This window comes from Oncorhynchus gorbuscha, unplaced genomic scaffold (genome assembly GCF_021184085.1).
Source record: "Oncorhynchus gorbuscha isolate QuinsamMale2020 ecotype Even-year unplaced genomic scaffold, OgorEven_v1.0 Un_scaffold_1066, whole genome shotgun sequence".
NCBI lineage: Eukaryota > Metazoa > Chordata > Actinopteri > Salmoniformes > Salmonidae > Oncorhynchus > Oncorhynchus gorbuscha.
This window is the reverse complement of record NW_025745962.1, coordinates 96,453-110,120: the sequence shown is the minus strand read 5'-3', so window position 1 is coordinate 110,120 and position 13,668 is coordinate 96,453. Positions and strand designations below refer to the sequence as shown.

General features: G+C 48.9%; 1 protein-coding gene across 1 annotated transcript in view; it reads right to left on the bottom strand.

Annotated features, from left to right (window-relative positions):
* Positions 1–13,668, bottom strand: part of LOC124021160 (rhophilin-2-like) — a 99,300-nt gene that overhangs the window by 28,811 nt on the left and 56,821 nt on the right. Inside the window, exons 5-10 of the mRNA XM_046336512.1 lie at positions 8,469–8,546; positions 8,216–8,340; positions 7,184–7,350; positions 4,549–4,736; positions 2,852–3,008; positions 1,590–1,709 (exon numbers count right to left, since the gene is read on the bottom strand). Coding sequence (XP_046192468.1) covers positions 1,590–1,709; positions 2,852–3,008; positions 4,549–4,736; positions 7,184–7,350; positions 8,216–8,340; positions 8,469–8,546 — 835 coding nt within the window. The remainder of the gene's footprint in view (positions 1–1,589; positions 1,710–2,851; positions 3,009–4,548; positions 4,737–7,183; positions 7,351–8,215; positions 8,341–8,468; positions 8,547–13,668) is intronic.

The window sequence follows — 13,668 nt, the reverse complement described above, 5'->3', positions numbered from 1 at the left end:
TACACAAGGGGTACCAGGTGACAACATGGCTATATACACGGGGTACCAGGTGACAACGGGGCTATATACAGGGGGTACCAGGTAATAACATGGCTATATACAGGGGGTACCAGGTAATAACATGGCTATATACAGGGGGTACCAGGTGATAAAGGGGCTATATACAGGGAGTACCAGGTAATAACATGGCTATAAACAGGGAGGTAATAACATGGCTATATACAGGGAGGTAATAACATGGCTATATACAGGGAGGTAATAACATGGCTATATACAGGGGTTCCAGGTGATAACATGGCTATATACAGGGAGGTAATAACATGGCTATATACAGGGAGTACCAGGTAATAACATGGCTATATACAGGGAGGTAATAACATGGTTATATACAGGAGGTAATAACATGGCTATATACAGGAGTACCAGGTAATAACATGGCTAGATACAGGGAGTACCAGGTAATAACATGGTTATATACAGGGAGTACCAGGTAATAACATGGCTATATACAGGGAGTACCAGGTACTAACAGGGTGTAGAGTCCAGACAGTCAGGGACTATATAAATGACAGTCAGGGATTTGACAGTCAGTATGTAGAGTCCAGACAGTCAGGGACTATATAAATGACAGTCAGGGACTATATAAATGACAGTCAGTATGTAGAGTCCAGACAGTCAGGGACTATATAAATGACAGTCAGGGACTATATAAATGACAGTCAGTGTGTAGAGTCCAGACAGTCAGGGACTATATCAATGACAGTCAGGGACTATATCAATGACAGTCAGTGTATAGAGTCCAGACAGTCAGGGACTATATCAATGACAGTCAGTGTATAGAGTCCAGACAGTCAGGGACTATATCAATGACAGTCAGTGTATAGAGTCCAGACAGTCAGGGACTATATCAATGACAGTCAGGGTGTAGAGTCCAGACAGTCAGGGACTATATAAATGACAGTGTGTAGAGTCCAGACAGTCAGGGACTATATAAATGACAGTCAGGGTGTAGAGTCCAGACAGTCAGGGACTATATAAATGACAGTCAGGGTGTAGAGTCCAGACAGTCAGGGACTATATAAATGACAGTTAGGGTGTAGAGTCCAGACAGTCAGGGACTATATAAATGACAGTCAGGGTGTAGAGTCCAGACAGTCAGGGACTATATAAATGACAGTCAGGGTGTAGAGTCCAGACAGTCAGGGACTATATAAATGACAGTCAGGGACTATATCAATGACAGTCAGGGTGTAGAGTCTAGACAGTCAGGGACTATATAAATGACAGTCAGGGACTATATAAATGACAGTCAGGGTGTAGAGTCCAGACAGTCAGGGACTATATAAATGACAGTCAGGGTGTAGAGTCCAGACAGTCAGGGACTATATAAATGACAGTCAGGGTGTAGAGTCCAGACAGTAAGGGACTATATAAATTACAGTCAGGGACTATATAAATGACAGTCAGGGACTATATAAATGACAGTCAGGGTGTAGAGTCCAGACAGTCAGGGACTATATAATGACTGTATCTAGACGTAACCCACATAAAGGACCTGTGTAAACACGGTATTGGGTTTGGAGCATTACCGATGCGTTGTCTCTCCTCTCTCTTCCTGAGGATGTCGAGCGGGGAGAGGCCATCTGGCATGGCATCATACGCCTGGGACAGAGCCTTCTCCTGTTGGTCCTCGTCATCACTGGGACTCACTGGAAAACACAGAGACAGGAGACAGGGATTAGGACATGGCAACACAGAGACAGGGATTAGGGACATGGCAACACAGAGACATGAGACAGGGATTAGGACATGGCAACACAGAGACATGAGACAGGGATTAGGACATGGCAACACAGAGACATGAGACAGGGATTAGGACATGGAAACACAGATCCAGCCTGGGACTGTGAGACAGTGTTGGCAGAGGACAGACCAGCCCAGTAGGTCTCAGTACTCTGGGCTGTTCTGTCCTCTTTATTAAACTAAAGGTCTCAGTACTCTGGGCTGTTCTGTCTCTCTGTCCTCTTTATTAAACTAAAGGTCTCAGTACTCTGGGCTGTTCTGTCTCTCTGTCCTCTTTATTAAACTAAAGGTCTCAGTACTCTGGGCTGTACTGTCCTCTTTATTAAACTAAAGGTCTCAGTACTCTGGGCTGTTCTGTCCTCTTTATTAAACTAAAGGTCTCAGTACTCTGGGCTGTTCTGTCCTCTTTATTAAACTAAAGGTCTCAGTACTCTGGGCTGTTCTGTCTCTCTGTCCTCTTTATTAAACTAAAGGTCTCAGTACTCTGGGCTGTACTGTCCTCTTTATTAAACTAAAGGTCTCAGTACTCTGGGCTGTTCTGTCTCTCTGTCCTCTTTATTAAACTAAAGGTCTCAGTACTCTGGGCTGTACTGTCCTCTTTATTAAACTAAAGGTCTCAGTACTCTGGGCTGTTCTGTCCTCTTTATTAAACTAAAGGTCTCAGTACTCTGGGCTGTTCTGTCTCTCTGTCCTCTTTATTAAACTAAAGGTCTCAGTACTCTGGGCTGTTCTGTCCTCTTTATTAAACTAAAGGTCTCAGTACTCTGGGCTGTTCTGTCTCTCTGTCCTCTTTATTAAACTAAAGGTCTCAGTACTCTGAGAAAGAGGTGAATGAACAAGTCTGTTCCCGTAAGGTCCAGGAAACTCATCTAGAAACTAACAGAACCAGTCTGTTCCTGTAAGGTCCAGGAAACTCATCTAGGAACTAACAGAACCAGTCTGTTCCAGGAAACTCATCTAGTAACTAACAGCCACTTACACATCTCCCTCTCTCCCTCTGGATCGCGCATGGAAGGGATATGATTGGCTAACGGCTGCTTTGACTTACGCTGGTGGTCCAATAGCGCAGTAGCCAGGAAGTAGTGTGCCAGTGAACGGTAGTGGTGGGTCTTGACCTGAGCCATGGTCGACCAGAAGAACGGGACGTTGTCCTTGATGGGAGTCTGGCTCATAGACTGGTGAACCTGGTCATAGGTGTCTCCTACCTGAGACGGGGACACAGAGACGTTCTGTTAGAGAACACATCCTACCTGAGACGGGGACACAGAGACGTTCTGTTAGAGTACACATCCTACCTGAGAGGACAGAGATGTTCTGTTAGAGTACACCTCCTACCTGAGAGGACAGAGATGTTCTGTTAGAGAACACATCCTACCCGAGAGGACAGGGACGTTCTGTTAGAGTACACCTCCTACCTGAGAGGACAGAGATGTTCTATTAGAGAACACATCCTACCCGAGAGGACAGGGACGTTCTGTTAGAGAACACATCCTACCTGAGAGGACAGAGACGTTCTATTAGAGAACACATCCTACCTGAGAGGACAGAGATGTTCTGTTAGAGTACACATCCTACCTGAGAGGACAGAGATGTTCTGTTAGAGTACACATCCTACCTGAGAGGACAGAGATGTTCTGTTAGAGAACACATCCTACCTGAGAGGACAGAGATGTTCTGTTAGAGTACACATCCTACCCGAGAGGACAGAGATGTTCTATTAGAGAACACATCCTACCCGAGAGGACAGAGATGTGCACTACTTTAGACCAGAGCCCTATGGCACCCTATTCCCTATATAGTGCACTACTTTAGACCAGAGCCCTATGGCACCCTATTCCCTATATAGTGCACTACTTTAGACCAGAGCCCTATGGCACCCTATTCTCTATATAGTGCACTACTTTAGACCCGAGGCTTAGGGCACTAAATAGGGAATGGGGTCCCACTGCTCTTTAGACAGACACACCTCAACGGGATATGACAGTGTGATAATGGAACCCCTTTTAGTGTTGAGGTGACACTCTCTCAGATTAACCCCATTAGGTCAAAGCGTTGAGGTGAAACTCTCTCAGATTAACCCCGTTAGGTCAAAGCGTTTAGTGTTGAGGTGAAACTCTCTCAGATTAACCCCATTAGGTCAAAGCGTTTAGCGTTGAGGTGAAACTCTCAGATTAACCCCATTAGATCAAAGCGTTTAGTGTTGAGGTGAAACTCTCTCAGATTAACCCCATTAGGTCAAAGCGTTTAGCGTTGAGTTGAAACTCTCAGATTAACCCCATTAGATCAAAGCGTTGAGGTGAAACTCTCTCAGATTAACCCCATTAGGTCAAAGCGTTTAGTGTTGAGGTGAAACTCTCAGATTAACCCCATTAGGTCAAAGCGTTGAGGTGAAACTCTCTCAGATTAACCCCATTAGGTCAAAGCGTTTAGTGTTGAGGTGAAACTCTCTCAGATTAACCCCATTAGGTCAAAGCGTTTAGCGTTGAGGTGAAACTCTCTCAGATTAACCCCATTAGGTCAAAGCGTTTAGTGTTGAGGTGAAACTCTCTCAGATTAACCCCATTAGGTCAAAGCGTTTAGAGTTGAGGTGAAACTCTCTCAGATTAACCCCGTTAGAGTAAAGCAGATGGACTCAGTGTATTGTACATGTACCTTGGCAGACTGTGGGAAAGGACTCAGTGTATTGTACATGTACCTTGGCAGCCTGTAGACTGTGGGAAAGGACTCAGCGTATTGTACATGTACCTTGGCAGCCTCGTGGGCCATCTTGAGGAGAGAGAAGAACTCATTGCGGATGCCAGACAGAGCGATCTTCTCAAACAGACACTCCTGAGCTTGGGCCAGCATCATCTTGATGAGCATGCTGAGCATGGAGGGACTCATGTCATAGCTGGGGGTGTGGGTGAACGTCTCCTTTAGGTGGTGGAGGACTCCTACAGGGGGGGGGCACAGAGAGAGTAGGGGTGGTGAGTATGGAGGGACTCGTGACATAGCTGGGGGTAAACGTCTCCTTCAGGTGGTGGAGGACTCCTACAGGGGGGGGGGAGACAGAGAGAGTAGGGGTGGTGAGCATGGAGGGACTCATGACATAGCTGGGGATGTACGTCTCCTTCAGGTGGTGGAGGACTCCTACAGGGGGGGGGAGACAGAGAGAGTAGGGGTGGTGAGTATGGAGGGACTCGTGACATAGCTGGGGTGAACGTCTCCTTCAGGTGGTGGAGGACTCCTACAGGGGGGAGACAGAGAGAGTAGGGGAGGTGAGTATGGAGGGACTCATGACATAGCTGGGGGTGTACGTCTCCTTCAGGTGGTGGAGGACTAATTTCTAAACGTTGCTACCGGATACAATATATGCTCCAAAACAAGCATGCGCCAGTTCTCACAATTATCAAAACCGCATTCATAAAAACTGAATTTAACATGAGAATGGTACCGGTACCACAAGTACTCACAGTTTCTAACGTTCGACATTAGGCCGAGAGGCAGTACTGTCCTAGTTTGGGTTGACTGTCGAGGGCAGTACTGTCCTAGTTTGGTTGACTGTCGAGGGGCAGTACTGTCCTAGTTTGGGTCGACTGCCGAGGGGCGGTACTGTCCTAGTTTGGTTGACTGTCGAGGGGCGGTACTGTCCTAGTTTGGTTGACTGTCGAGGGGCAGTACTGTCCTAGTTTGGTTGACTGTCGAGGGGCAGTACTGTCCTAGTTTGGTTGACTGTCGAGGGGCAGTACTGTCCTAGTTTGGTTGACTGTCGAGGGGCGGTACTGTCCTAGTTTGGTTGACTGTCGAGGGGCGGTACTGTCCTAGTTTGGTTGACTGTCGAGGGGCAGTACTGTCCTAGTTTGGGTCGACTGCCGAGGGGCAGTACTGTCCTAGTTTGGTTGACTGTCGAGGGGCAGTACTGTCCTAGTTTGGGTTGACTGTCGAGGGGCAGTACTGTACTGTGGGACATGATGCATGGGAAACTAGAGAAGCCAGAAGAGGACTGGCCACCCCTCAGAGTCTGGTTCCTCTCTAGGTTTCTTCCTAGGTTCTGGCCTTTCTAGGGAGTTTTTCCCTAGCCACCGTGCTTCAACACCTGCATTGCTTGCTGTTTGGGGTTTTAGGCTGGGTTTCTGTACAGCACTTTGAGCTATCAGCTGATGTAAGAAGGGCTATATAAATACATTTGATTGGTTGGTTGATTGATTGACAGTTATATGGTTCATCTTTACCAGTAGCCTGTCCATAGAGTTTTTCCTGACATGACGTTTGAAAACTATGAAATTAAATTTTCAACTGGCCGTTTTTCTATCGTTAAACAAAGATTACACAAGGAGAGAACTGGTCACGGCACCAACTGTGGGATAAGGGACCTACAAACTTACAAAATGTATAAACGAAGTCAAATCTTCTAAACCTCTTGTAATCCAACTCTGAGTGTACTGTATATTCCACCAGTGTTACCGGCAATGACTAGAGACTAGCTGTGTCATAATGGCCACTGGTGTTGTCCAAAATGGCACCTTATTCCCTACATAGTGCACTACTCTTAACCAGGGCCATATTCCCTACATAGTACACTACTCTTAACGAGGGCCCTATTCCCTATAACCAGGACCCTATTCCCTACATAGTGCACTACTCTTAACAAGGGCCCTATTCCCTATAACCAGGACCCTATTCCCTACATAGTACACTACTCTTAACGAGGGCCCTATTCCCTATAACCAGGACCCTATTCCCTACATAGTGAACTACTCTTAACGAGGGCCCTATTCCCTATAACCAGGACCCTATTCCCTACATAGTGCACTAATCTTAACGAGGGCCTTATTCCCTACATAGTGCACTACTCTTAACGAGGGCCCTATTCCCTATAACCAGGACCCTATTCCCTACATAGTGCACTACTCTTAACAAGGGCCCTATTCCCTATAACCAGGACCCTATTCCCTACATAGTACACTACTCTTAACGAGGGCCCTATTCCCTATAACCAGGACCCTATTCCCTACATAGTGAACTACTCTTAACGAGGGCCCTATTCCCTATAACCAGGACCCTATTCCCTACATAGTGCACTAATCTTAACGAGGGCCTTATTCCCTACATAGTGCACTACTCTTAACGAGGGCCCTATTCCCTATAACCAGGACCCTATTCCCTACATAGTACACTACTCTTAACGAGGGCCCTATTCCCTATAACCAGGACCCTATTCCCTACATAGTGCACTACTCTTAACGAGGGCCCTATTCCCTATAACCAGGACCCTATTCCCTACATAGTGCACTACTCTTAACGAGGGCCCTATTCCCTATAACCAGGACCCTATTCCCTACATAGAGGGAATAAGGTGTCACGTGGGACACAGCCGACTGTGGTTCTAGTGTCTCCTCACCTGCAGCTTTCTGGAAGGCTGTGATGGCATCCTGGAGGCCGGAGCCCGTCTGGCGGTTGCAGCGCGTGCCGATCTGGGTGTAGAGGGCGCCGATGTTGAACAGAATACTGGCCTTCTCCAGAGACACGTTCTGCTGGCACACTGGAACACCTGTGAACGAGTCATACCTGGGAGAGAGACCGAGAGGTCACTAGTGGAACCATAACACCATGTTGACCCCTGGAGAGACAGACATGTTGACCCCTGGAGAGACAGACATGTTGACCCCTGGAGAGACAGACATGTTGACCCCTGGAGAGACAGACATGTTGACCCCTGGAGAGACAGACAGAGAGGTCACTAGTGGAACCATAATACCATGTTGACCCATGGAGAGACAGACATGTTGACCCCTGGAGAGACAGAGAGAGAGGTCACTAGTGGAACCATAACACCATGTTGGCCCCTGGAGAGACAGACATGTTGACCCCTGGAGAGACAGAGAGAGAGGTCACTAGTGGAACCATAACACCATGTTGACCCCTGGAGAGACAGACATGTTGACCCCTGGAGAGACAGACAGAGAGGTCACTAGTGGTATCATAACACCATGTTGACCCCTGGAGAGACAGACATGTTGACCCCTGGAGAAAGGCCCTCCATCAGTAGTCAGACTGTCCACAATATGCTGAGAGAGGCTGGACTGAGGGCTTGTAGGCCTGTTGTAAGGCAGGTCCTCACCAGCAACAACGTTGCCTATGGGCACAAACCCACTGTCGCTGGACCAGACAGGACTGGCAAAAAGTGCATTGGAGACAGTGAGGTGGAGATACTATAGATACCTGGTCCCCTGGGCTGGGTCAGACCATGATTGACGGGGCATTGGAGACAGTGAGGTCGAGATACTATAGATACCTGGACCCCTGGGCTGGGTCAGACCATGATTGACGGGGCATTGGAGACAGTCAGGTGGAGATACTATAGATACCTGGACCCCTGGGCTGGGTCAGACCATGATTGACGGGGCATTGGAGACAGTGAGGCGGAACGTACCAAGTAAAGAAGATGCCCATCTGGCGGGTGGCGGTAAAGAAGCGGCTCTCCAGTAGAGGTATGTGGCTGAAGTACTTGGCCAGGGTCTCGATGCCGGCGTCATTGCGACTGGGGGTACGACAGGCCTGTGGGGTACGGTGGGGAAAGAGGGTCAGAATACAACAGGACCGTTCTCTGTGTGGTGGGCGATTCCATAGAGAACCCAGTTTCACTCTGACAACGTAGAGTTCTATGAGACCGATGGTGAAAGTACCTGTCTCAGGTCCATCAGGTCGGCGATCTCCTCCTCGAAGCTGGAGCCATCTTCACTGTAATGCTCCAGGATGAAGTCCTGGAGAAACACACCAGAACAGAGAGGAGACCATCGTCAACACACCAGAACAGAGAGGAGACCATCGTCAACACACCAGAACAGAGAGGAGACCATCGTCAACACACCAGAACAGAGAGGAGACCATCGTCAACACACCAGAACAGAGAGGAGACCATCGTCAACACACCAGAACAGAGAGGAGACCATCGTCAACACACCAGAACAGAGAGGAGACCATCGTCAACACACCAGAACAGAGACCATCGTCAACACACCAGAACAGAGAGGAGACCATCAAAACACAATCCACTGTGTTATAGAGCCATCGACCCATCAAAACACCACCCACTGTGTTATAGAGCCATCGACCCATCAAAACACCACCCACTGTGTTATAGAGCCACCGACCCATCAAAACACCATCCACTGTCCTAGTCACCGACCCATCAAAACACCATCCACTGTCCTATAAAGTCACCGACCCATCAAAACACCATCCACTGTCCTATAGAGTCACCGACCCATCAAAACACCATCCACTGTCCTATAGAGCCACCGACCCATCAAAACACCATCCACTGTCCTATAGAGCCACCGACCCATCAAAACACCATCCACTGTGTTATAGTCACCGACCCATCAAAACACCATCCACTGTCCTATAGAGTCCCCGATCCATCAAAACACCATCCACTGTCCTATAGAGCCACCGACCCATCAAAACACCACCCACTGTGTTATAGAGCCACTGACCCATCAAAACACCATCCACTGTCCTATAGAGCCACCGACCCATCAAAACACCATCCACTGTCCTATAGTCACCGACCCATCAAAACACCATCCACTGTCCTATAGAGCCACCGACCCATCAAAACACCACCCACTGTGTTATAGTCACCGACCCATCAAAACACCACCCACTGTGTTATAGTCACCGACCCATCAAAACACCACCCACTGTCCTATAGAGCCACCGACCCATCAAAACACCACCCACTGTCCTATAGAGTCCCGACCCATCAAAACACCACCCACTGTGTTATAGTCACCGACCCATCAAAACACCACCCACTGTGTTAGTCACCGACCCATCAAAACACCACCCACTGTCCTATAGAGTCCCGACCCATCAAAACACCACCCACTGTGTTATAGTCACCGACCCATCAAAACACCACCCACTGTGTTATAGTCACCGACCCATCAAAACACCACCCACTGTCCTATAGAGTCCCCGACCCATCAAAACACCACCCACTGTCCTATAGAGCCACCGACCCATCAAAACACCATCCACTGTCCTATAGAGCCACCGACCCATCAAAACACCACCCACTGTCCTATAGAGCCACCGACCCATCAAAACACCATCCACTGTCCTATAGAGCCACCGACCCATCAAAACACCATCCACTGTCCTATAGAGCCACCGACCCATCAAAACACCATCCACTGTCCTATAGAGCCACCGACCCATCAAAACACCACCCACTGTCCTATAGAGTCACCGACCCATCAAAACACCATCCACTGTCCTATAGAGCCACCGACCCATCAAAACACCATCCACTGTCCTATAGAGCCACCGACCCATCAAAACACCATCCACTGTGTTATAGTCACCGACCCATCAAAACACCATCCACTGTCCTATAGAGCCACCGACCCATCAAAACACCACCCACTGTCCTATAGAGTCACCGACCCATCAAAACACCATCCACTGTGTTATAGAGCCACCGACCCATCAAAACACCATCCACTGTGTTATAGAGCCACCGACCCATCAAAACACCACCCACTGTGTTATAGAGCCACCGACCCATCAAAACACCATCCACTGTCCTATAGTCACCGACCCATCAAAACACCATCCACTGTCCTATAGAGCCACCGACCCATCAAAACACCATCCACTGTCCTATAGTCACCGACCCATCAAAACACCATCCACTGTCCTATAGAGCCACCGACCCATCAAAACACCACCCACTGTGTTATAGTCACCGACCCATCAAAACACCACCCACTGTCCTATAGAGCCACCGACCCATCAAAACACCATCCACTGTCCTATAGAGCCACCGACCCATCAAAACACCATCCACTGTGTTATAGTCACCGACCCATCAAAACACCATCCACTGTCCTATAGAGTCACCGACCCATCAAAACACCACCCACTGTGTTATAGAGCCACCGACCCATCAAAACACCATCCACTGTCCTATAGAGTCACCGACCCATCAAAACACCATCCACTGTGTTATAGTCACCGACCGATCAAAACACCATCCACTGTCCTATAGAGCCACCGACCCATCAAAACACCATCCACTGTCCTATAGTCACCGACCCATCAAAACACCATCCACTGTCCTATAGAGCCACCGACCCATCAAAACACCATCCACTGTCCTATAGTCACCGACCCATCAAAACACCATCCACTGTCCTATAGAGCCACCGACCCATCAAAACACCACCCACTGTGTTATAGTCACCGACCCATCAAAACACCACCCACTGTCCTATAAAGCCACCGACCCATCAAAACACCACCCACTGTCCTATAGAGCCACCGACCCATCAAAACACCACCCACTGTGTTATAGTCACCGACCCATCAAAACACCACCCACTGTCCTATAGAGTCCCGACCCATCAAAACACCATCCACTGTCCTATAGAGCCACCGACCCATCAAAACACCATCAACTGTCCTATAGAGCCACCGACCCATCAAAACACCACCCACTGTCCTATAGAGTCCCGACCCATCAAAACACCACCCACTGTCCTATAGAGCCACCGACCCATCAAAACACCATCCACTGTCCTATAGAGCCACCGACCCATCAAAACACCACCCACTGTCCTATAGAGCCACCGACCCATCAAAACACCATCCACTGTCCTATAGAGCCACCGACCCATCAAAACACCATCCACTGTCCTATAGAGCCACCGACCCATCAAAACACCACCCACTGTCCTATAGAGTCACCGACCCATCAAAACACCATCCACTGTCCTATAGAGCCACCGACCCATCAAAACACCATCCACTGTCCTATAGAGCCACCGACCCATCAAAACACCATCCACTGTGTTATAGTCACCGACCCATCAAAACACCATCCACTGTCCTATAGAGCCACCGACCCATCAAAACACCACCCACTGTCCTATAGAGTCACCGACCCATCAAAACACCATCCACTGTGTTATAGAGCCACCGACCCATCAAAACACCATCCACTGTGTTATAGAGCCACCGACCCATCAAAACACCACCCACTGTGTTATAGAGCCACCGACCCATCAAAACACCATCCACTGTCCTATAGTCACCGACCCATCAAAACACCATCCACTGTCCTATAGAGCCACCGACCCATCAAAACACCACCCACTGTGTTATAGAGCCACCGACCCATCAAAACACCACCCACTGTGTTATAGAGCCACCGACCCATCAAAACACCACCCACTGTCCTATAGAGCCACCGACCCATCAAAACACCACCCACTGTCCTATAGAGTCCCGACCCATCAAAACACCATCCACTGTCCTATAGAGCCACCGACCCATCAAAATACCATCCACTGTGTTATAGTCACCGACCCATCAAAACACCACCCACTGTCCTATAGAGTCCCGACCCATCAAAACACCACCCACTGTGTTATAGTCACCGACCCATCAAAACACCACCCACTGTGTTATAGTCACCGACCCATCAAAACACCACCCACTGTCCTATAGAGTCCCCGACCCATCAAAACACCACCCACTGTCCTATAGAGCCACCGACCCATCAAAACACCATCCACTGTCCTATAGAGCCACCTGTGTTATAGTCAGACCCATCAAAACACCACCCACTGTGTTATAGTCACCGACCCATCAAAACACCACCCACTGTCCTATAGAGTCCCCGACCCATCAAAACACCACCCACTGTCCTATAGAGCCACCGACCCATCAAAACACCATCCACTGTCCTATAGAGCCACCGACCCATCAAAACACCATCCACTGTCCTATAGAGCCACCGACCCATCAAAACACCATCCACTGTCCTATAGAGCCACCGACCCATCAAAACACCATCCACTGTGTTATAGTCACCGACCCATCAAAACACCATCCACTGTCCTATAGAGCCACCGACCCATCAAAACACCATCCACTGTCCTATAGAGCCACCGACCCATCAAAACACCATCCACTGTGTTATAGTCACCGACCCATCAAAACACCATCCACTGTCCTATAGAGCCACCGACCCATCAAAACACCACCCACTGTCCTATAGAGTCACCGACCCATCAAAACACCATCCACTGTGTTATAGAGCCACCGACCCATCAAAACACCATCCACTGTGTTATAGAGCCACCGACCCATCAAAACACCACCCACTGTGTTATAGAGCCACCGACCCATCAAAACACCATCCACTGTCCTATAGTCACCGACCCATCAAAACACCATCCACTGTCCTATAGAGCCACCGACCCATCAAAACACCACCCACTGTGTTATAGAGCCACCGACCCATCAAAATACCACCCACTGTGTTATAGAGCCACCGACCCATCAAAACACCATCCACTGTCCTATAGTCACCGACCCATCAAAACACCACCCACTGTCCTATAGAGCCACCGACCCATCAAAACACCACCCACTGTGTTATAGAGCCACCGACCCATCAAAACACCATCCACTGTTCTATAGAGTCACCGACCCATCAAAACACCACCCACTGTGTTATAGCACCAACAGCCTATCAAAACACCAGTCCAGGGTGCTTAAACATGTGTACCTGACCTCTCCCAACACCCAACCAAACCTGACCACTCCCAAGACCCAACCAAACCTAACCTCTCCCAGACCTAACCAAACCTCACCCCTCCCAGACCCAACCAAACCTAACCTCTCCCAGACCCAACCAAACCTAACCTCTCCCAGACCCAACCAAACCTAACCTCTCCCCAGACCCAACCAAACCTAACCTCTCCCCAGACCCAACCAAACCTAACCTCTCCCCAGACCCAACCAAACCTAACCTCTCCCCAGACCCAACCAAACCTAACCTCTCCCAGACCCAACCCCTTCCCAGACCCA